General features: G+C 53.1%; 2 protein-coding genes across 7 annotated transcripts in view; both read left to right on the plus strand.

Annotated features, from left to right (window-relative positions):
* Positions 1-14,227, plus strand: part of Tbc1d10a (TBC1 domain family member 10A) — a 33,987-nt gene extending 19,760 nt beyond the window's left edge. For 2 of the 3 annotated variants that reach the window (XM_004645538.2, XM_023705816.1), the window contains exons 2-9: positions 2,942-3,041; positions 6,925-7,032; positions 10,606-10,712; positions 11,350-11,464; positions 11,540-11,605; positions 12,178-12,367; positions 12,445-12,599; positions 13,400-14,227. In XM_004645538.2, coding sequence (XP_004645595.1) covers positions 2,942-3,041; positions 6,925-7,032; positions 10,606-10,712; positions 11,350-11,464; positions 11,540-11,605; positions 12,178-12,367; positions 12,445-12,599; positions 13,400-13,873 — 1,315 coding nt within the window. In that variant the 3' untranslated portion in view covers positions 13,874-14,227. The remainder of the gene's footprint in view (positions 1-2,941; positions 3,042-6,924; positions 7,033-10,605; positions 10,713-11,349; positions 11,465-11,539; positions 11,606-12,177; positions 12,368-12,444; positions 12,600-13,399) is intronic. The other variant, XM_023705815.1, reaches the window with a different exon arrangement.
* A 92-nt stretch (positions 14,228-14,319) lies between these two features.
* Positions 14,320-20,983, plus strand: Castor1 (cytosolic arginine sensor for mTORC1 subunit 1). 4 transcript variants are annotated; one of them, XM_023705818.1, is made up of 9 exons: positions 14,320-14,698; positions 17,250-17,320; positions 18,431-18,618; positions 18,706-18,838; positions 19,075-19,201; positions 19,739-19,852; positions 20,010-20,092; positions 20,197-20,291; positions 20,447-20,983. In XM_023705818.1, the coding sequence occupies exons 1-9, from the start codon at positions 14,667-14,669 to the stop codon at positions 20,513-20,515; spliced, it is 912 nt and encodes a 303-aa protein (XP_023561586.1). In that variant the 5' UTR covers positions 14,320-14,666; the 3' UTR covers positions 20,516-20,983. The 4 variants fall into 4 exon arrangements, with proteins under 4 accessions (XP_023561586.1, XP_004645596.1, XP_023561585.1 ...); XM_004645539.2 differs by lacking the exon at positions 14,320-14,698 and adding an exon at positions 14,865-16,636 and having other exon boundaries at positions 19,078-19,201; XM_023705817.1 differs by lacking the exon at positions 14,320-14,698 and adding an exon at positions 14,866-16,636.
* The last annotated feature ends 2,070 nt before the right edge of the window (positions 20,984-23,053 follow it).

The following is a 23,053-nucleotide window of genomic DNA, read 5'->3' on the forward strand; positions in this document are numbered from 1 at the left end:
AAAAAAAAAAAAAAAAAAGGGATGTAACTCAGTAGTAGAGTACTAGCCTGGCATACGTGAGGCCCTAGGTTCTATCCTCAGTACTGAAAAAAAAAAAAAAAAAAAGCAAAACCTCTGCTGTTGATGAAGCCATTTCAGTAATCACATTTCCTCAAAATTTTTCCAGTTTAAAGTTTGAAAACTCAAAACATCTTTTGACTGACATGTACACTTAAAGCAATGGTATTTTGTCTGTTCTAGAGAAGATCTCGTGAAAGCAATGGTGTAGTTTAAAATCTGTGGTGTTTTAGAATCCAGGAAATACAGTCATTTGCTTTGTAGCCAGCTGAAATTCCGGTTTGAGGTTTGACATTGGGGTTTTGAAACTGCCAATGCTGGTTATCTGGCATCAGTTAAAATAGAACTTGTCGTGTTCCTCTGTGTATCTGCAGTCAGGAAGGTGAATACCTCTATTGCCCTGCAGTTAGATTTTACTAACAAAGCCAGATCAATTGTGGGATTTGAGTTGTCAACTGGGCATGTATTTAATCCCAAGGAGGGAGGATTCATTAGAAACTAGCAGACTTAGGTGAAAGCTTTGCTCCTCAGTTTCCTCATCTGTACAGTGAGGGGGACTGGATCAGATGTTATCACATCTTTAACTGCCAGAACTTCCTGTTGATTCAGTACGGGCAGCTGCTCATTTAGTTAAGTAAAGATCCCCTAACTTGGTGCACAAGTGAGTACCCTGTAGGTGGTAGAAGTCACCATGGCCTGGGGGATTGGGGGCCTGTGGTTTCGGCTCCATTGGGGTTTGGGGGCTTCTGAAGCTGCATGTCCCTTTTAAAGTACCTGACCTCAAGGCTTGAACTTTTTTTTTCTTTCTCTTATCAAGGAGAGAAGAAGAGGATTTTGTTTTTGTTTTTTCTTTTTTAAAGAGTGTTTTTGTACCCTGGTTCTGCCTCTAGGTGGGGAGAGGGACAATAGTTTGAAGCAGGGTGACTGTGTCAGTGTATTGAGGGGTCTTATTTGTCCCTTCTCAACTGTGAATTTCCAAGGCTTCTCTAAAGCTTGAGTAGTGTCTCAGATAAACCACAAAGAAGAAGTCCTGCCCTTTGTATCCTGGAGGCCTGGACTCTGCCAGGGCCCCGCCCTCTGTTCTAGCCAGTAAAAGTCACAGCAGCATATTTCCTTCCGGCAGAGAGAGAATCAGAGACCACAGGCCTGGGCCAGGCCCCAGCTGCACCACGTCCTGTTCTGCTCAAGAGCTGCTGTGAGCACTTCTCACCCTGTGCCCCTTTCTGGGAAGTGAAGCAGGGCTGAGTGCCAGCTCTGGGCTAGGTTCAGCTTGGAATTGAGTCCATTTTCCCGGTGATTTGCTATTTGACCCTGAGCAAGATATTCTCCCTTGTTATCTTATTTCTCTGAGCCTCTGTTTCCTCATCATTAATTTTATTTTTACATTACCATCAAGTGCTTTTTTTTTTTTTTCTGAGATAGGGTCTGGCTTTATAGTTCAGGCTGGGCTTGAACTCACCAAGCTGGCCTCAAACTCATGGCAATCCACCTGCCTGAGCTTCCTAAGTGCTGGGCTTACAGGTGTGTGCCACTAAACCTGGTTTTGGTTTGAGTACTTTCTTAATTGAATAATTTTAAAAACCACAAAAAGCACAACAAAGATGTATTAAAATATCTATAATCCACTAGTTCAGATAATTTTAAGAAAGGCATATGTGTGTATAAGAGAGATGCATACATATATTTTTTGTTCTTGTTTACCAATGCTAGTCTATAGGCTAGGTAAGAAAGCATGTGTAAGGTTGGAGAGATAGCTCGTTGGCATAAGTGTCTGCCTGGCAAGTGCAAGGTCCTGAGTACAATAACCGATACTGCATGCCATGCTAGCCTTGAAACCAGGTATAGTGGTGCATGCCTATAATCCCAGAATTAGGGAGGTTGAAACAGAAGAATCACTACGAGTCCAAGCTACATATCAAAAGAATAATAAAAACAAATAAATAAAAAGAAAACATGTAAATGTACAGGTTAGTCTACTTGCTCTGTCTACCCCTCAGAGTTCTGTGAACTCATGAATTCTGAGACTCCCTCCTTGGAGAAAGCCACACAGTTGATGCATTCTCTGGCCAAGTCAAGGATTCCCCACCTCAGTCTACCTGTGCCTGCATTGGTGTTCATCTGCCCGCCTGGGGCTGGTTTCAGTGCCCACCAGATGCCAGCTTCACAACACTCGGAAGTATGTTCTAGTCTTAGCAAGATATCCACAGTGCACCCAGAGGCCTTCGCTAAGATCAGTGCTGACACAGTTGTGATAGCTGTTCAGTCAGTGAGTGTTGTACAAATACAAGCAGTGGTGTATTATAGTACTAATAACAGCTAACTCGGGAACAGACTTTGAAGTATAAGATTTTAATAGGTAGGAACCACTTGGCATGGATTCTGGCTAATGGACTGGTGTGGGTAAAGGATAAGAGGCGGGGAACGGTCAGGGCGTAATTGGGGAAACTCTGAGTAACTAGTTTGGCTCTAATGAAGAGGTATGTTATTTCTGTACTTGTTTGACTAGTTTTGTGTGCAACTGTGCTTCTAGCACACAGGCCCTTTTAAGAGGCTTATTTACCTAGGTAGGCCCAAGAAAGGAATGCTTGGCTTTGGTGCACAGATGTACACACTCTGGCTGTGTTCCAGAGAGGCATGGTGACCCCCTGGACCTTTGATACATAAGGAAGGGGGCATTTCAACCTGTTGCTTCTCTGGCCTGTGCCTTCCAGGGAGAGGGTGCATTCTCTCTCATCTGCCCAATGTGATTATGAGTTAGCAGTCCTAAAAGGAAATGCAGAAACAGGCAGGAACAATACAGGTCTGGCTAGGCTGGTGCTGGAGCTGAAGCCAGGGCCTTTGCTTCTCTTGGAATGTCTGACAGACCCTGCCCTCTGCTCCACAGGCTGGAGGAAGTCCCCCTGGAGGTGCTGAGGCAGAGGGAGTCCAAGTGGCTGGACATGCTCAACAACTGGGACAAATGGATGGCCAAGAAGCACAAAAAGGTGAGGGGCCTAGCCTTGGGCCTTAGGCTGGGAATTGACAGCCTGAGAAAAATGAGGGAAATCCAACTCAGGAAAGCAGGGGCTTCTCCAACTGCCATGTTACCTTAAGTGTCCTTATGGGACAAAGGTGGAGGTGGGGGCAGAAGCTGCCTGGGGGAAGGGGGAAGGTTGAACCCTGGCAGATGACTTCAGAGTCACACAGAACTTTGTCCCGAAGTTAAACTTCAAAGCTGCTTGTACCCAGTGGCCCTAGTAGGCAGCTTTGCTCTAGTCCTGCTGGGAATTGGCCCAAAATGCTAACCACTCACAGGAAGGACCTTGTAGTACTGACAGCTAACTTAGAAACATTTAGCATGTGCTTTTCTTGACCACAGTAATTTTTAACACACCCCTGTAAGGTTAGCAGTGATGGCTGTACCTGGACTTTACAGATGACCTGCAGAACCAAGAACTGAACTTTAATACCTGCTGTCTTAACTGTCACAGGAGGAGGCCTCTTCACCCTCTAAATTAATTTGACTATTTCCCTCTTGGGTCCTAGCTAGAGCAAAAAGAAAAGAAGGTAACCTCACAGTTTATAAATAGTCTTATAACAATTTAAACACCCAGCACCCCTTTTCTAGTCAGGCTGTTTTTTGACACTACCTCTCTCATCCTGTGGGAAGGTGTGTGTACCGCACTCTGAGGCCTGTGTGTTGATGGTGTTGGGCAACCCTGGCAGGGCCGGGTTACCTCCTGCCCTAGGAAACCTATATGGATGCTCACAGCTGCAGTCTCTCTCTCCATAGAGTAGGCTCTGTTGTCCCATCATCCGGTAATCCTGGTCTAGTCTCACCCAGCTGATAGTGGGATCCAGCAGAAAGTCAGGGATGCATTTGGGCCATGCTCATGTCCAGCTGTATAACTTTGGTCAGGTCTTCCCTGTCTTAGTTTCCCTGATCAAATGGGAATGATAATCCTTTTGAGAGGCCACTCCCAAGGTGGTGATTATAAATGCTTTATAGACTGTAAAGTCTTGTGCTATAGGGGAGAGGTCCATCAAAACCTGGGTTCTTCCTTATAGTTCTGTGTGAGCTTTGAGGCACTCATTTTTTAAATCATTAGAAAATGTCTCTCTCTTTTTAAATATTTTTAAGGTAGTTACTCATCAACTATTTCCTGCCTGACTTTAGGGTATGTTTTCTTGCCTTGTCCTTCTTTAGGCTCTTCCCTGAGCTGTAGCTTGCTCTCTGTCTGTGGTGACTGGTGGCTGCTGTCAGAGACTGTAACATTGGCTTTCTTGCCCCAGCCTCCCTGGCAAGCAGAAATTCTGGAGGGAGTTGGGGAGAGCTTCTCTCAGCAAAGCACTGAGCAGCACTTTTCCCCTTTGCTTCCCAGGCATGTGGTTAGAGTCTGAGGGCTGCACCTGCTCAGCAGAGAGGCCTCCATTGCATGCGCAACCCGGTCTACCCTCTAACCCCTTGCTCCTCCAGACTAAGACCACTACGGGGCACTCTACCTGTGCCTCACCTGTGGCCACAGCTGGCTATGCTCCACGGGCTCTTCTTCCCTGACTATGGAGGCTTGGGGCTGGGAAGGACAATACTTGTTTTGGGAAGTAGGTTGAGACCCAAGTCTGCTGGACTCATCCATAGTTCTGCTGGGAGTGTGTCTTCTTCCCAGCTAGGTTCAGGACAGAAATCTGGGCCTGAGTGAAAGAGCTATGGCTAGAATGCTATCTTCCCCTGTAGGGTCCCGCCTTCCCAGATTTCAGGTCAGATTTGACCTCACTGAGCTGTCATCAGTGGCCTCTTGTCCCAAGGTGTTGCCTCAGAGACTGGTAATCATTTCTGAGGAGGATTCGAAGGCTGATGGGAAAGGCTGACTCTACTGTTCATTCCTAGTTCCCAGCCCTGGGTTTGAGGGAAGGCAGAGTCTCCTGGGAAGCCTCAGTGGACTGAAAGTACCCTAGGATCTCCTATAGCAGGCCATGTGTCACAAGGGTTTGTGATAATGGAGCTGTCTCATGCTGAGAGTGGAGAGTGTTGGGGGAGCTTGACGAACATGCAACTTTGGGCTGTACTGTATCCCACTGACAAAGCCTGCTTAGAGTGGCTTCCTTACAGTGACCCCTGTCCCACAGCAGAAGGAAACTGTCTTCAGAGTCTGGGGCAGTTCCCTTCTGCTCCCTCTTTCCCTTTTCCAGGCAGTCCCAGAAGCTCTAGCTTGGCTCTTATGAGCAGTCTGGCTGCTCTTCCCACTGGCTGTGGCCTGCCTGCTTGTCTCCTTCCTGCTTCTTGACTTTCTCTGACCTTTGGAAAATTTTCTCTTGTTTGTGCTCATCATCAGGAAGGCCAGAGCTTTCATGCCCCTTTGGAGAGCTTCCAGCAGTACTGTTTGAGGGGCTTTCCAGGTGAGGGGAGGTTAGGCAAGAGCTGAGTCCCTGGGGCTTCTGTGGCAAGCATCTTTCTAAGATGGAGGGTGGAGAGGGAACTGTCACTGAACACAGACTATGTCCAGGGCCTCGCTGTGGAACACCCTTTCTCCCTTCTAATCCTTTTAGTAGTAGGTAACATCATTCTGATCTTATAGTTGAATAGTGATTGGCCCCAGTTTAGCACAAGTTTCAAACCCACACCAGCTGTTCTTCTCATGCCCTGGGTGTCCATCTCCTTGATCCCAGGCTAAGCTGCTTAGGGCAGGGCCTGAGGGGGTCTCATTGCCCACCAATCCCCTCTGCTAACATTCCATAGATTCATTGCTTAAACCTCCACCCTCCTTGATGAGTCAGGGAAGCTGCCTTCAGAGGCTTATTCTGGGCTTAAGCCCTGAGGAAGCCAGCCTCTATGTCCATCTTTGAGAAGCCAGTGAAGGAGAAAGTGCACAGGGCTGGATCCCTCCAGCCTGTGTGGTGCATGTGAGGAGGTGGTAGAGTCTCTGTGAATACGGAATTATAATTTTACCTACTATAGAGAAAAAAGTTTTAAACATCCCTCCCCCTTTTTGTTTTTAAGTACTGGGGATTTTGCTAGGGCTTTTTTTTATATTTTGAGACAGGGTTTCATTAAGTCACTAAGTTACCTAGTCCGGACTTAAACTTGCCATCATTCTGCCTGAGCTTCCCAATTGCTGGGATTACGGGCGTGTGCTACCGTGTCTGGCTTATAGTGTAATGACTATTTGTACAGTATTTACATTATATTTGGTATCATAAAAACCTGGTAGTGGGATGTGGTGGTGCACACCTGTAATCCTAGCACTAGGGAGGCTGAGGTAGGAGGATCATTGTGGGTTTGAGACCAGCCAGGGCTACAAAATGAGCTCGAGGTCAGCCTGAACTGCATAGCAAGACATTGTCTCAAAAAGACCAAAAATAAACAAACAAACCGTGGTGGTAAGCCCATGGCACATATGCAGCAGTGGGCTGTTCATATTATTCAAAGCTCTAAAGTTTCACTGTTACTATTTTAAAGGTTGTGTATAAGTTATATGTAAATACCACTCCCTTTTTATATAAAAGACTTAAGTATTAGCAGATTTGGATGTCTGCAGGAGGTTGTGGAACCAATCCTTGTGGATGCTGAGGGATGACTGTAGTTATGGGGACCTAGAATTCTGTGGCATAATTTAGGAATATTATGCCACAGGAATGTCTGAGTTATCATTGGACCAGGAGATGTGTACTCTGCCATCACCTGGTGGTAACATGTCTAATTGCAAGACCCTGTCCTCACCCCAGGATCTGCATTATACAAACAGGAGGAAACTCCTCTTATTCCCCCTTCTGCTTGTGCAGACATGCTCACTGGAGGCCTGCCAAGCCCCCACCGAAGGGCTGATCACAAGGACCTGCTAGGGGCAAGGGGCAGGGAAGCATAGGTGCAGCTTTTCTTTTGACTTTCAGATCCGTCTAAGGTGCCAGAAGGGAATTCCGCCTTCTCTACGAGGTCGAGCTTGGCAGTACCTGTCAGGAGGCAAGGTGAAGCTACAGCAGAACCCTGGAAAGTTTGATGTGAGTTTCCCTCCTTCATCTCACCTTCCTTTTATGTCTCTGGGCTGTGTGTTTTCCCATGGCAGTTATCCCTCTTGCTCTTACCTGGACCTCAGCAAGATAAGGGAGCCTCCCAGGTTAGGCCAGATTGGCCTAGTCATGGGGACCCATGACTGTTGGCAGCTTGGTTTTACAAAGCTTTATCCCTGAGCAGACCTCAGTGAGATGGACAGATTTTCTACCCTCAATGCCAGCTGTTTCTTTTTACAACCACTTAGGTTTGCTTTCTCGGGTTCAGGGCACTGTCTCTGAGCTCTTAGTTGTCAGGAGGGGACACTCACACCTCTTGGGCCTGTACTCTGGGTCTTTGGGAAATTACCAGAACCATGGGATCCTGCACACTGCCTGGCCTCTCATCCTCTGTTCTTTTTCCTGCCTTCAAGCCTGCCAGACACATAGCCTACTTGTATCTCTGAGGGGTCATCAGCCCTGGAGTGCAGAGTCAAACTCTCCTCAGGGATCACAGGCCAGTCAGTAGCCAGAGAGGGTGCTCTGTGTAGTCATAGCCCCCTGTGCCCCTGGCCTCTCCTGCTGCCCCAGGCTCATGGCTAGCCATTGTACTACCCCCTTTTACTCACTGAGTTGGGCAGCTCCTCCTGCCTGCTTCCTTTTAACAATGAGGAGACAGTTGGCTTCCCCAGGCTTGCCTGACTTACTTGCCAGACCTGACCCTAGGTATGAGAGTTTCTTCCAAGCCCTTGGGACTGATGACAGGCAGTGAGACAGCACTGCCACCACCAGCTCTTGGTTGATATCCCTCATGCCTCAGTGAACACTCCTGTCTGCTCAGAACTGTACTTAGAGAAAGGTGGTCAGGAACAGGGTGGGGCAGCCCAGAATTCCTCCTTTAGACCTGGAGGGGGTGAGAGCTCTTTGCTCGGGGTAATGGGGCCTGGTAGGGTGTTCACTGGGGGTAACACTGAATCAAGATGATCAGGTTAGGGCTGGCCAGATAACTCAGTGGACTAAAGAGCCTGCTTAGGCAGATGCAGGGTTGAGACAGGGTTTCATCAAGTCACTAAGTTACCTAGTCTGGACTTAAACTTGCCATCATTTAAGTTTAAACGGGGTTCGATCCCTGGCGTGCCATGCTGGCCCTGCCTCCAGGCACACTGAGACGGGCGATTGAGACTGGGCATGGTGGTATGTGCCTGTAATCCCAGCACTTGGGAGGCTGAAAAAAAGGAGGATCACTACAAGTCCTGTCTGTACTAAATACATAACCTCCCCCAAAAAAGATGATTGGGTTATCCCACAGAGCACTCATGGGTCCCACTAGAGCAGCCTCTCAACTTCATTCTACCTCCCAGCCATATCTCCTCCACTGCAAGGGGCTACATCCTGGCCAGAGTGGGATGCTCAGGGATTGGAGCCCCACCTCAAGTCCGTAGCTTATGTCAGGCTACTAGAGCCCAGGCAGGAGAGCTAAGAACATGGGTGGCCTGGCCAGTCCCCTGCTTATGCAGATCAGCAGATATGTCCACAGCATGTGCCACAGAGTGTGGAGCACAGTGCATGTGTGTGTGGAGGGGCATGTCCACAGAGGAACTGGCCACTCCTAGGATGCCTGGAAGGTTGCTGTGAAGAGGTAGATTTGCCTAGAAGGCCTTCTCCATGTCCTGAAGCTGAGTGGCGGGTGCCTGCAGCAGTCCTGGGGCCTGAAGGGTAGTTTACCAGGATACCTGGAATGAGTGCCTCAGGGTGACCTCGAGGAAGCAGACAGGGATGGGACACCATCCTGCAGGGATAATGTGAAGGGGCTGTACTGGTAGCCCTTGTTCCTTTGCTATAGGAACCGCTTGTCATCTCAGCCCACACAGCCAACCCTACCTCAGCATCAGGGCAGGTTCTACAGGTCTTAGTGACTTAGTCAGGGCTTAGTGTTTTTCCCTGCATTTGCTATTTCTTCCTCTTAGCATATAGGAGCTTTGTACCTAGTTTTCTTCTCTGGCTCCATCTCTTAGCAGCAGCACTGCTCAGGCTCGCAGAGGCTACAGCCCTGGTGATAGCAGCCTCAGTCTAAGAGTGGTACACTTGACCTTGGTTCCTGGCACCTGTTGTCCTTTAGATTCCACAGCTGCCCTTTGTGTTTTCTCACTAGTCCCATTCGTGTCTGTACTCATTGGGCCACTGAGGTACCAGATAAACATTCCAGGAACTGACTTCCTAGGGATTCTCAGGTCTTGTAGTTGGTGTCACCAGAATTTGGGGGACCTCTTTCCCTCTGAAGTGATCCTGTTTTGTTTCAGTACCTGGGAGTTCTCAGGACACACACACACTGGCTCCATCTTGAGGGCTCAGAGAGCTGCAGACGGTGACACCCACTCCTTCCACTGTGAACCCTCAGCCCTTCCTCTGTTCTCCAGCCTTGAACACTCCTGCAGTACTTACTCTCTAATTGAGTTCCAGGTATCCTAGATCATTCAGTGCTGTAACACCCACTGAGAGACATGAGAGGGAAAGGGACCTATAGGACGTCACTTGCCAGCCAGGGCTGGTTCCTGTGCCTACTTGGTGGGTTTGTTGAGGCCTGCTCCCCAGGAACCTCTCTGATGTCACTTTTTCCCAGCAGGCATCTTGTACTTGCTCAGTCTCTCTGCTCAGTCCTCTGTGTTACCCTCACATTTGCCATTATTTCTTTTCTAAAAATTCAGACATGAGGGGCCAGGGAGATGGCAGGGCTGGGGAGATAGCTCAGTAGAATAAGCAATTGCAAGGGCCTGAGTTCAATCCCTAGTTCCACACACACACTCACAAAAAAAAATTCAGACATGAATTTACATAGAGTAAAATACATAGATCTTGTGTCACTTGTGACTTTCATTGATTCTCAGTTTCCTCGTCTGTGACCAGGGTGTAATGATAGCACCTGTCACTGGGGTTGAAGAACCAGTGAGGCCTACAGGGACTCAGCTCAGTACCTACTGTTGAGCTGCAGAAACAGGTGGTACCTATTGCTTGAATAGTTAGCTCTCTATTTTAAGGACTAACATCATCTTTAAATACTGAGTCCCAAGTCTCAAATAAAGGCTTAGAACAGCAGTGGTGAATTTTTTTTTTTTTTTTTTTGTTTTTTTGTTTTTGTCCTTTTGGAACAGGGTCTTGCTATGCAGTTCTGGTTGGTCTTGAGCTCACTTCATAGCCCAGGCTGGTCTCAAACTTGCAACAATCCTCCTGCCTCAGCCTCCTGAGTGCTTGGATTGCAGGTGATGGTGAACTTTTTAGAGCTTTTGGCAACAAATAGCTGGTTGTGGCATATGGGCCATGGGTTCATTACCACTGCACTAAGAACTGTCCAACCACAATCAGAATGGATGTTCTTGGCTACACAGGCTTTCCTGGAGCTCAAATCACCTCCCAGGCTTTCCAGGGCTGTTCACTTTGCTCTTTGCCTCTGTTCAAGCTTCTTCACATTTCTAATCCCTTGATAGGGCTGAGTGAACAATGCCCCTGGCAGAGGGATTCTCTGATCCCTGGGACAGCCATATCCTGCCAGGAGTGCTGCCCTGATGTGTGCCCTTGTCCTTGTTTCAGGAACTGGACATGTCTCCTGGGGATCCGAAGTGGCTGGACGTGATTGAGCGTGACCTGCACCGGCAGTTCCCTTTCCATGAGATGTTTGTGTCCCGGGGCGGGCATGGGTGAGCAGGCCGGACCTATGGGGTGGAAGGTAGATACAGGCCCATTGCCTCAGGGAGGTGAGCAGGTGCTGTGAATTAGGGTATCTCAGGACTCCAGAAGTAACTGGTTGCCCCCAAACTCTTGTTTCTTTGGTTTACATTTGATAGTGCTGTGAGCATCTCCTTTGAATCTTAGGTCAGCTTTCATCATTTATTCCCCAAACTGCTACAGCTGACTTGGCATAGCCTTCTCTGGAAACAGGTGGTCAGGGTGAAAGCAGTAGAGGAGTTTGGGTAAGCAGAGGCTATGCAAGAAAGTTGAGGTGGCCAAGGGGACCAAGACCGATGCCTGGGACAAAGTTGTTCAGTGAAGAGTCCCTGCCTCCAGCTCCCAGCATCTTGCCCCATATCTGGTGTCCTGTCCTGGTCCTGCTCATGCCCTTGTCTTTGGTGGGGGAGCCCTTCTCTACTGCCTTCTGATCCTGTGAGAGTCTCAGGTACAGTGGGAGGCTGACCCCTGATACCACAAGCAGGACCTCTTCCTTCTCCAGGGAAGTACAGAGGCAGGTCTGAGGCAGTTCTGCTGTATTGGGGACAGGAGAGGTGGTAGACAGTAGTCACATACCTGTCATTCCTGCCCTGCCTGGTCTGTTCACAGCCAACAGGACCTATTCCGTGTGCTGAAGGCCTACACACTATATCGACCAGAGGAGGGCTACTGCCAAGCTCAGGCACCCATTGCTGCCGTACTGCTCATGCACATGCCTGCTGAGGTACTGCCAGCCATGGGAGTGGGTGGGTGGGGGCCAACCCATGGGGGCGAGGCCTCATGTCTCTCTCACCCACAGCAAGCCTTTTGGTGTCTGGTACAGATCTGTGAGAAGTACCTGCCTGGCTACTACAGTGAGAAACTAGTGAGTGCTCAGCTGACGTGGGACCCACCCCAGGCTGCCTGTCCTCTCTGGCCCTTCTCTCAATAGTCCCCTGTTGAGCCTGCCTGCCAGCAGCAAGCCTCTTGGGCACTGGCATCATTGGTTCCACACTCACCTCCAGCTTTGTCCCCAGCAACTCTGGCCACTTGGCAGGGTTGAAATTCCTTCCAGGCACCAAGTAGCTCCTTGCCTCAGCCTTGACTTAAACCTCTACCTGGAGCTCCATTTTTTTCTCCTTCGCTTGAAAACTCCCATTTTTCCTCAGCTTTCATCCCAGGGTAGCTTTCATTGACCTCGCCAGCTGGGAGCCATTATAGCATGTGCTGAGTGTTCTCATACCTGCCATACCTGAGGCACTCACCCCTTCACCTCTACCCAGTGCCCATGTGCAGGGCCCCTTTGCATTGTAAGCCTGTGAGGGGTACCAGCTGTGTCTGACTGGTTTGTGGCTGTATCTCAGCACCCCACTGGCAACACCCACCTGATGAATGAGTACATGTCTGTCTGGTACTGGGAGCCTGCAGTGGTCATGGCCACGTGTGCTGTCTCCCCAGGAGGCAATCCAGCTGGATGGTGAGATCCTCTTCTCTCTGCTGCAAAAAGTGTCACCTGTGGCCCATAAGCACCTGAGTCGGCAGAAGATTGACCCCTTACTGTACATGACGGAGTGGTTCATGTGTGCCTTTGCACGCACCCTGCCCTGGAGCTCTGTGCTGCGCGTCTGGGACATGTTTTTCTGTGAAGGTACCAGGCTGGACTGGGGACATGCCAGAGAACCCCCCAGCGGGCCCACTTGCACTCACCACCTGCTCCCCATGCAGGAGTCAAGATCATCTTCCGAGTGGGCCTGGTGCTGCTGAAGCATGCGCTGGGCTCTCCTGAAAAGCTCAAAGCCTGCCAGGGCCAGTATGAGACCATCGAGCAGCTGCGGAGCCTCAGCCCCAAGATCATGCAGGAAGCATTTCTGGTCCAGGAGGTGCAGCCCCCATCTGCCTCTTATCATGGTGGGGAGGGAGGTTTGGTAACCCCCTGTCCACAAAGGTGAGTCATCTGTGCCAGGTCCACTGCCTGGCAGCCCAGGACAGCAGGTGGGCCTCATCTTCCTGTCTGGGTGAGGAGGGCAGGGCACAGAGACTGCAGTTGACAGGCCGTCCTTATCTAAGCCACTTGGGAGCTTGGAGTGGTAATTCTCTTCCTCCCTGGTCCTGCAGTCATTGCCTTGGCTTTGTTTTCTGTTGTGGATACCTGACTCTCCAACTAGAAGGAGGTAACATGCATGGGCAGCTTCTCTGGGCAGCCAGGCTGGGGCAGGGATGGTGGCGGTGTGCAGGGAAAAAGCAGGTGGCCATTTGTGCACTTGCTTCTCCAACAGCTGCCGTGGCATTATGCCCACTTTATACATGAGGAAAAGGCTTCCAGAGGCCGGAACACACAAGGCACCCCCCCCCCCCAGTCGGTAGCCAGAACATGGTGGAACTGGAATCTGTGTGGCTGCCCCTGGCAATGGGACCTTTTGGCTGAGAGTGGGTGTTGCTTTGTCCGAGCCTCACACCTTTGCCCAGTAAGGCAAGTGGACCTGTGAGCTGTGAGCAGTTTCCTCCTCTGAGGCAGTGGGTCTCTTGTGTCCAGCTGACCAGGTACTCTGCTCCGGGCCCTGTGCCCACAGCTTAGGAGATTTCTGTCCTGCCCGAGGCCAGGGAAAGCAGGGGTCCAGCTTGGGGGTGTGGAGAAGAGCAAGGTCATTCTTGGTGCTTATCTCTCTGACTTCCCCTGCAGGTGGTGGAGTTGCCCATAACAGAGCGCCAGATTGAGCGTGAGCATCTTATCCAGCTGCGGCGCTGGCAGGAGACCAGGGGTGAACTGCAGTGTCGCTCCCCCCCCAGGCTGCATGGTGCCAAGGCCATCCTGGATGCAGAGCCCACCCCCCGGGGTGCTCTGCAGCCTTCACCATCCATCCGTCTGCCCCCAGATATACCTCTTCCCAGCCCCAAGGCCAAGCCCAAACCACCCAAGCAGGCTCAAAAGGAGCAGAAGCGGACAAAACCAAGTGGGCATCTGGACAAGCCCCCAATCCCTAATCAAACCACAGCAATGACTGCTGGAGGAGATGCATGTGCCCCACAGGATGTGACCCTGAAAGACCCAGCTTCCCAGGATCTAGTCCCCCAGGACTCTGCTCCCCAGGACTTAACCCTTCACCACTCTCAAGAGAGCCTGACTTCCCAAGAGAGCGAGGACACCTACTTGTAACCCCAGCAGTATGGGCCTCTGGGCCGGGGTCTCTGCACACCTACCTGGTTGGAGGACTGACACTCCAGGGCCTGCTCACCTGAGGGCCCAATTGCTTGGCCTCTAAGCTAGGACAGTCTGGCTGGCCCAGCACAGATTCTGCCTAAGCCTCTATTTATTTTCTCTAGAGTGGAACTCAGGCTGGCCCAGCCAGCACAGGCAGAAGTTTGGGCCAAGAGGGTGGGGCCTCACTCAGCACCCTTCTCTTGGGGATGCTTCCCAGGGATAGGGTGCTGGTATGAGGGGAGCATGTGGCGTGCTCTTCATGTAAAATAGAAACTTGGTTTTGTACAGAAATAAACAGGCTTGTGTAGAGAGCTGGTGTGCAGCTAGGGTCAGGGAAGGGCTGCTGCCCTGGTGCTCAGCATCTGCTCCACACCCTACAGAGCTCCTCCTGGGCCCAGCCCAGCATGAACCCCTCTGAGAATTGCTTTTGGCAGAGGAGTTTCTAAGTCCAGGAGTAGCCTCTGTGTCTGCCATTTTTCCTTACCCCATCTTTCTGCTCCATGGACACCAGGGCTGGTGCCCACTGTCCAGGCCTTGCTCCCTACTCATCCACTCATCCGTAAGGGGAAAGAGGTGGCTTCAGGCTCTTTACCTTCCAAAGTCCGAGTCAGCTTTTAAGTGCTCATTCGGGATCAGGAGCAAGGCTCCATGAAGGTCCTCGTGCTCAGGGCATGCAGATGGATGAGGGGAAGAAGTCTCCGTCCTTGATAAATGCTGCCTTCTATTGATTGAACACTTACCACGTGCCATGCTGAGTTGGTTGTCTGATGTGCCTGACAGGTAAAAATAGTTGAGTGGGAACCCCCTCCCCCAAGCAGAGCCATGCTTTTACCCAGAGCCCCTCATTCAGCTTCCTCTCTTGATCAGGTGACCTGACTCTTCCACTGAGGGGCCAGGCAGATGCTTGGTCACAACCTGATCACTCGCAAGGGTGAGGACAGGGTGTCCCTGGGAGAGGCCCCCCTTCTGCTGAGGAAGCAGCTTTTCCAGTCAAACAATAGCTGCTGTTCCTGGCAGGGGACCAAGCTGGGCCTAGGCCACAGGGGGAGGGGGCAGTGGATTGAGAGAGAAGCGGAGCCTCCCTGCGAGCTTTTAGGCATCCTCTGGGCCTAAAGCACTGTTTTCTGCTTCAGCTGGGGACACAGGCCTAAGAAAGTGAATGGTCATAGGAGACTTAAGACAGACCATCCACTTCTTCCCGTCCGGTGGCTTCCCACCCTAACCTGCACCTGCCATGGAGGAGCACAGCTTTTGAGAAATACCCCTACTTCCCCCAGTCCTCCCGGGGACAGGCCAGGATGTGGGGCTGCATGTAGTGTTCCATGGGAATCCCAAGAGGTCTGGGATGGGGCTTAGCCAGGCTTCCATCTGTCTGTTGTGGAGGCTCCAGAGCAGGCAGGTCCCATCACGCTGGAGACCTGCCTACCCTACTTGGTTCCGAGCCTTAGATCTGAGGCCTAAGGATACTTGGGCCAGATCTAGGCCCTCTGGAGCATGCTTGGTCCTGTCATGGAGTCAACATGGGCTTGCTGATGCCTGCTCAGCCTTGGAGTCTTCTCAGACCTTTGGGAGGCTGGGTAAGATCTTGTCTGCCAGATGGGGTACTCCCAGGGCCTGAAGCCACTTCAGATGTACTGAGGCCAGTTGAGTTCTGCTAACCATCACAGGCTTTGGGGCAGCCTCTGAGGAACTTGAATCTCTGGCCTGAGGTCTGAGTACTGAGTAAGGCTGACTGCATGGTCCTGTCCCTTAAAGCCTGGTCCTGAGTGTTCCTAGCCCAAGCACTTGTCGAGTTGGTTTGTATTGAGGGACCTCAAGCTCAGGCCCAGGCCACCTTCAGTTCCCAGCCATTCATTGTGTTGCTCAGAAAGAGGTGACTAAGACTCACATCTCTGAGGTTAGGCGCTTTCTACAATGGAATTGGGTGAAAAACAGGGCCACTCAGGCCTGGTCAGTGCCCAGTCGCAAAGTGGGAAGAGGTATCAATACCAATCCTGGGCACGCCTTGCGTTGGGGATGCCACCTCAACTCTGGCGGCCCTACCCCCGCACAGCCATTACAGCAAGAACCTTGAAGAGTAAAACGTAGGGTCACTGGGGTTCCACGCTCCAGGGGCTCAGGCCAACATTCCGCCCAGTTTCAGTTCTTTGGTAGGCTTTTTTCAGGATTTCATTCTGTCCAAGTGTGTACCTGAGGGAGGAACGTGACCCCTGCTTCCGGTACGCACCTGAACCCAGGGTGGCGCGAGTCCTGCGGAAGGGCGGAGCCTGGAGAAGTCCAAAGGCTTTAGGGTCCCGCTGTGGTTCCCGACCCAGGACTAGCCGGGTGGAGCCTTCCGGGGTGGGGCTAAACGGGTTGGTAGGAGTGGGGCGGATTTCTGAAGTTGGAAGGAGGCGTAGCCAACTCGCATTGGTCGTGGGCCCAGCGGGGCGTGGCCATCAAGGAGCCAGACGTCTGTCTGGGCGCCGGGTGGGACTGGTCCGCGGCGTAGCGGGCTGCGTGGACGCAATCTTACCGCGGCTCCTTTAAATCCCGGGCGCCACCCCGCCGCCCCGCCTCCCGCCTGGGTTTAGCTAGCGGCCAGGCCCCCGCCGCACGGACCGCGATGGAGCTGCACATCCTAGAGCACCGGGTGCGGGTGCTGAGTCTCGCCCGCCAGGGTCTCTGGCTCTACACCCACCCGCTCATCAAACTGCTTTTCCTGCCCCGCCGCAGCCGGTGCGCGCCCGGGTTCGGGGGCGCAGATGAGGGTGGGGGTTTTACTGTCTCTCCGGGTCGGGTCAGAGGATTAGAACCCCTGAGATGAGGGAGGAGCGAGTGGGGAGGTTAGCTGTCATCTAGCCTGGGCATAGCCTCCCGGGGACCCGCACCTATCCCGCCCAGTGGGGCCCCCTCCCAAGGACCAGTGTAGGCGCAAACAGCGTGGAGTGAGCAGTGCTTAACTCCGAGCCGCGTGAAGTGGGGCATTCCTGCCTACCTGCCTACTGCGGCGAGCTCCTTCCAGATGCTTACAACAGGTCAGAGAGTCCAGCGAGGGGTCTCACTGTCCGGGCTGCTACCTCGAGTGGGAGCCTCTCCTCCCTTCTGGAAGAGGGGCGGGAGGCTCCTGTGGAGGCTTGGAGGTGGAAAACAGTCCTGGATCCCGGAGACGGGGGCGGGGGAGCACCCCATTGCTCGGGTGAGGAAATAGAGGCCGGGGCCTAAGGGCAGGAGGGCACCCAGCGGGGTTCCTTTGGGACGGGAGGAACGAAGTCCATTCACCCTCTTCCCCAAGCTCCGCCTGTTCTTCCCGTTTTTCGTCCAAGCTGAAGATCACCCTGTCCCTCACCAGGTGCAAGTTCTTCAGCCTGACCGAGACCCCCGAGGATTACACGCTCATGGTGGACGAGGAGGGCTTTAAAGGTGGGAGTTGGTCTCTCGTGCTCCCCTCTTAACAGGATTATCATCAGGTGCTTGAATCCAAGAGCTTGGGTCTTAAAGACGTGGGTCTGGGTTCAAATCCTGTTACACCACTCATATTGGCTGTGTGGCCTTGAGCAAATCGTTTTCCCTCTTAGGTAAAATGAGTATAATTATGGTGGTGACCTAACAGGATCCTGGGGGGGGGGGCTTTTAAATTTAAAACGTCGCCGTGAGAAGCAGCTATGTGAAGGAGGGTCACTTACCGTCTTCTAGGGAGTCTCAGTTACAGTTTCAGGCAAGAGTCAGAGCTTTTGCCATTGTTTTTCCTTCCCCCTCCCCCCGGGGGGGGGGGGCGGCGTATTTCTCTTTGTAAATAATCCCTCCAATGCGGGTCAGCTCCACTTCTGCTGGTTTGGGAACTCCAGGAGGGTTGGGGAAGGAATGCAGGAGCAGGCAGCCATCCCAGGGCAGGGTTCTGAGGGCCTCCTGCCTGTGGCTGGGTGAACAGCAGCCGCCCTGGCCCCTGCCGAGGACTGGACGCCAGCCTGGTCCCGCCCAGGGCTCTGGAGCTGACATCTGGCTCTCCCTTCTGCCAGCCTCACAGGCGTAGAGTATTAGGCTAGCGAACTGGAGCTTGGCCTGTTCCCCCACTCCTCCACTCTGGCCTTAGTTTCCCCTCTTGTACTCAATTAACCACAGGGAAGTCTGAGGCTGTTAAGGGGGGGAAAGCACAGTCACAGTCAAACCTGAGCTTCTGGCGCCTCCTGGTGGTTCCAAGTGATGCAATGTCGGTTACCCTGCAGAATGGTGTATATGTCATCCCATTTTACAGATAAGGAAACTGAGACCCAGATGAGAAAACAGGCTCCAATTACTTTCCCCACATCACACAGCAAGTAAATTTCAAAGCCAGGATTTGAATCCAGCACTGAGCCTGGAGCTCTGATCTTTGCTGCTTCATCCCGATAGACTCCAGAAGTAAAGCTAGGGACAGAGGGTCCCAGTCTCTAGACTTGCCCCGACTTTGCTCGAACCATCCGTGAAGCAGGCAGGGAAATTCAGGATCAGAGAGCGGCAAGCTCTGACTACACATGTGCTCCTTGCCCACAGAGCTGCCCCCCTCCGAGTTCCTGCAAGTGGCTGATGCCACGTGGCTTGTGATGAACGTGTCCTCTCATAGCGGTGGGGCAGTGCAGGCTGCTGGGGTCACCAAGATCGCGCGCTCTGTTATCACGCCGCTGGCGGAGCACCACGTGTCTGTGCTGATGCTGTCCACTTACCAGACGGACTTCATCCTGGTGAGTTTCCCGCAGACACTCGATGCAGGACGGGCATGGCTGACATGGAGGAGGAGCCACATGGTTTGCTGCCTGCCTCTGGCCCAGGTGCGGGAGCAGGACCTGTCCGTGGTGATCCATACTTTGGCCCAGGAGTTCAACATTTACCGCGAGGTGGGCGGGGAGCCTGTGCCCGTTGCTAGGGATGATTCCAGCAATGGCTTTCCTCGAACCCAGCATGGTGAGGTTCTGCCCCCTGCCACCCAAACTTGGGCGAGTCCTCCTCTTCCCACGGGGGCGATTTCCTTGTGCAGGTATGACTGTGGGTGGTGGGAGACCAGGAGACACCGGCCAGTTCTCGAGGGGAGGTGAGCCGGTAGGGAGAACAGGACCCCTGCCTGCCCAGGTGTTTCCCCAACTGGCCACCAGGGGTCGCCGCAGCCCATGAATGTCTTTACTTGGAGCGCTCTACTCTAGCAGGGCCCAGTCCCACGGTGCATCCCATTCAGAGCCCGAAGAACCGCTTCTGTGTCCTCACAGTGGACCCCGAGACGCTGCCAGCCATTGCTACCACCCTCATCGATGTCCTCTTCTACTCACACAGGTGTGTGTGCTTAGCTTCTGTACTCACCACCATTCCATGCTCTTGCTCGTCTCTGTTGTGTCTGTCCCTCTGCCACTCTGAGCCCTGCCGCGTGTTTCCGGGCTCCTGGCCCATGATGCCCATCTGCCCTTTACTGATGTCCAGGGATGGCCCTGATCCTGAATCTATTTTTTTTTTTTTTTTTTTTTCGAAACCGGGAATTGAACTCAGATCCTTGTGTTTGCCAGTCAAGCGCTTATCCTACTGAGCCATCTCCCCAGCCCTGATCCTGAATCTAGGACCGTTCCTGCAGAGCCAACCCTGAGCCAGGCCCTGATCAGGCTCTCTGTCCCTGGGGTCTTTCATCTTTAGCGTGAGCAGGGCTCAATGTCCTCCTCCCTGTTTTCACCAGCATCTTCAGGAGGTCAAGGCCTTGAAAATAGGGGCCTGCCCACAGCTCCCCATGCCAGCTCTCCGCTGGGGTCTGGAGGCTGGCAGTGAGGAGATGCGGGGGGCAGGGTGCCCTATAGCACTTCTCACCCTGCTGTGCTTCCCCAGTGCCCCCAAAGAGGCGGCTTCGGGCAGCCCTGAACCCAGCTCCATTCCGTTCTTCGCCTTTTCCCTTATTGAGGGATACATCTCCATCGTCATGGATGCTGAGACACAGAAAAAGTATGTGCCCCCTGACCCTGAGTGGGCTGCAGACTCCAGGCCAGCCCCAGGGGTGGAAAGGGCAGGGTGCAGACACTGAGGCCAGCAGGAGGACCTTCCCGGGGGCTCCCAGGGGGGCGGGGACAGGTGCCTGCCTACCCACCATTTGCCTGTCCAGGTTCCCCAGTAACCTCCTGCTGACCAGTTCTTCTGGGGAGCTTTGGAGGATGGTGCGCATTGGTGGACAGCCCCTGGGCTTCGGTAAGGGCCACTGTGTGTTGCGGGGCAGTGGGGTGTTGGGGGGAAGACCTTAGAAGCAACCTCAGTGGCCAGTGTGAGTCACATGTATCCCACCTCAACCCTAGATGAATGTGGGATTGTTGCCCAAATTGCTGGTCCCCTGGCTGCTGCTGACATCTCTGCCTACTACATCAGCACTTTTAACTTTGATCACGCTCTGGTGAGCACTATGGGCCAAAATAAGGGCTCCTCGAGGGAAACTGAGCCTCAAAGGCTGAGTGGGCAGGAGGGAGTACCAGATGGGCCAGGAAGTTGGGGCAGTCCTGGCCAGATTCATCCTTGACCCACCCTTTTGCCCATTCATCCCACCCCTAGGTGCCTGAGGATGGCATCAGCAGTGTCATCACTGTCCTCCAGCGAAGGCAGGAAGGCCTGGGCTCCTGAGGCTTGGAAGGATCAGAGCTGGTGCCTGCCTCTGTCACCGGTGGACTTCCAGAGACTTCTTTAAGCTATTTCCTCAGCCTCTGGCCACTGCCTGGGAACCCCACATTCTTCCCTCTATGTAAGCTGCAAGAGGCACCACTCTTTCATGGACATGCATGCGTGCCTCCAGCCGGAGTGGGCAGGTGCTGGCCCATGTGTGTCTGCCCATGCAGGGGGGAACACGGTGCTCGGGGCCTGAGCCCCAAACCCATCACTCCCCATGCGGCCTCAGCATTTGCACAATCCCTGCCTGAGGCCCGAGCCATTCCCCTCCTGCTCCCTGGGGCCTGCTGCCCTCCAGGAGGGCTGCGATCCTTCTGTCTGACCAGGGTGACTTCCTGGCCAGGCAAGTCCTGACAGTGCCTCCCAAGAAAAGTATTTTTACACCTCTTTCTTCTCACTGAGTATTAATAAAGAACTTTATATTGACGTAGCTGGCTTGTGGTCTTTGGGATTTGCCTGGACCTGAGGTTCAGGCATCCCCTCTGTTTAAGGTCCCCAGGCCCGGGCAGCCCGCTCATTGCCTAGCCCACCTTATCACACCTGCCTCTTTTGACAGTGCCTGAGCCATCCAGGAACCATCAACTATGTTTAGCTGGGGAAATGAAGCTTGGAGCTGTGATGTCGCTGGGCCAAGGAACAGGCCTCCCAGGACCGTCCACCTGGGAAGCTGGCTCCTTGCATTCCTTGGTGTTTCCTACTCGCCCCGAAGTTTCTGTACAGGAGCAGGCCCCTACTGCCTAGGGCTTGCCTGACTTATGGGTGTGGCCAAATGGCCCGAAACAAGGCAGGCCTGGGGGCACCTTGCTGCCAGCCTGCTTGCTTTTGGCTCTTGCCCGTGCTCTGCATGTCTTCATGGCAGAGATTGGTCAGTTCTTGCCACCAGGGCTTTCCTAGTGCAGTGGCAGCAGAGGACCCTGCCCACTGGGCTTCTGTGTGCTAACGCATGGAACCAGGAGGACAGATTGGGGACCCGGAGGCCACCTGGAGCCCACTCTGTCTTTGAGGGCTGTGCCCCTGGACACATCTAAGTCAGGATCTTACTGCCAGAAGGGCCGCCTCCTTATGAGGCCAGGATTCCCCTTAGCCTGAGAGGGCCCAGCAGATGCACTGGGTGGGGGTGGGATTATCAGAGGCCCTCAGTACACAACCACCCTGCTTGGGAACCCAGAAGGGCGTGACTTGTATGTACTCAGAGATTGTGATGACTCCCCAGAAAAGCCGGGACAGAGGCCAGGCCTCTGGCAGTGTGCCCGCCCTGCTCCTTGGGGACTCCAGAGCCAGGGCCCAGGCTGCAGAGCAGATGAGCCAAGAGCGCAGCTTTAGCAGGTGAGTGTGCTGTGGGGCCTGGGCCAGTCCCTTACCTTCAGCCTCTCTTACTTTGTGTGCATGGAGACCTAGGAAGTAGCCCCCTCAGAAGCCCTGGGAGGGGGCTTTCTTGGTATTTGTCTGTGATGAGGGTGGGGTAAGTGAAGTCCTGGTCTCTCTCCCAGGAGTGCCCAGAGCCTGGTGTCCTAGATAGGGGGTAGATGCTTTAGGATTCTTGACACTGCCTAACCTGTAATTAGAGTGCCACTGGCCCCATGTCCCACTTGGGACTGTCTACCTGTGTCAGTCATTGTTCAGTTTAGGTGTTTCTGTCACTGTGGGTATTAAAGGACCTCAGATCTCACCTAGTCCCTTAAACCAGGTTTCTGCCTATGCTTGGCTAATTCTTGGGGCTGCTCATGGGCCTGGCCGGAGTGAGGACCATGGGCACATCTAACAGGCTGGTCTGACCCACACCCAAGCCTAGATATCAGTGTGCCCACTATTTGGGTTGTGTATCTGAGTGTGTCTGTGGGGGGATTAATGTCCTTGGGGGTCACAGGGCCAGGCTACAGGGCCAGACCTCACCATCCAGCCCATCATGGGCATAGAGCACCACCCTGGATATGCTGCGATGGAAACCAATCAGGGGTTGGAGGCCCAGCACATAGGAGGTGCCCCAGGCATGTGACTGAGAAAAGAAGCACCTTTTGGGGCTGTGACCCTGGGCCTCATAATGGGCCTTGAGCTCTCTGCAGTGAGGGCTCGAAACCCCATCTTCATCTCAGTCCTCCAGGTGGTCTTGGGGCAAAGGAAACTAGGGCTCAGCCTGGGCTGGGGCTGGGCTCAGTGTGGGTCCTTCATCGCCAGGAGTGGGGGTGCACTTCCCAGACATGGCCTGTGTCCCTCACTTCTCAGCCCTGTCAGTCCCTAACTGCCTGTTCACATCAGCATCGCAGGAGCCTGCGTGCTTGTCCTTGGGATGACAGCAGCTGCTGCTCAAGTGAGCCCTGCTACAACCCTTGAGTAGCCGGAAGTTGCTCTCGGGCCTCCATAGCCAGTCCTGCTCCAGCTTCTCCTGGGAGGAGGTGGCTGCGTGGATGTGGGTGGGAGAAGAGGAACCCTCAGCCAGGAGGGGAGAGGCAGCAGCCCATTTCCACTCTTCGGATCTCCCTGCCCATACAGGAGAAG

This window comes from Octodon degus, unplaced genomic scaffold (genome assembly GCF_000260255.1).
Source record: "Octodon degus isolate 3935 unplaced genomic scaffold, OctDeg1.0 scaffold00230, whole genome shotgun sequence".
NCBI classification, from domain to species: Eukaryota; Metazoa; Chordata; class Mammalia; order Rodentia; family Octodontidae; genus Octodon; species Octodon degus.

Coding starts and splice junctions, on each gene's coding strand:
- Castor1 (XM_023705817.1), top strand. CDS start 16,524: ATGGAGCTGCACATCCTAGAGCACCGGGTGCGGGTGCTGAGTCTCGCC. Junction 16,637..17,249: donor TTCCTGCCCCGCCGCAGCCG/GTGCGCGCCCGG, acceptor GTCCCTCACCAG/GTGCAAGTTCTTCAGCCTGA. Junction 19,202..19,738: donor GTCCTCTTCTACTCACACAG/GTGTGTGTGCTT, acceptor GTGCTTCCCCAG/TGCCCCCAAAGAGGCGGCTT.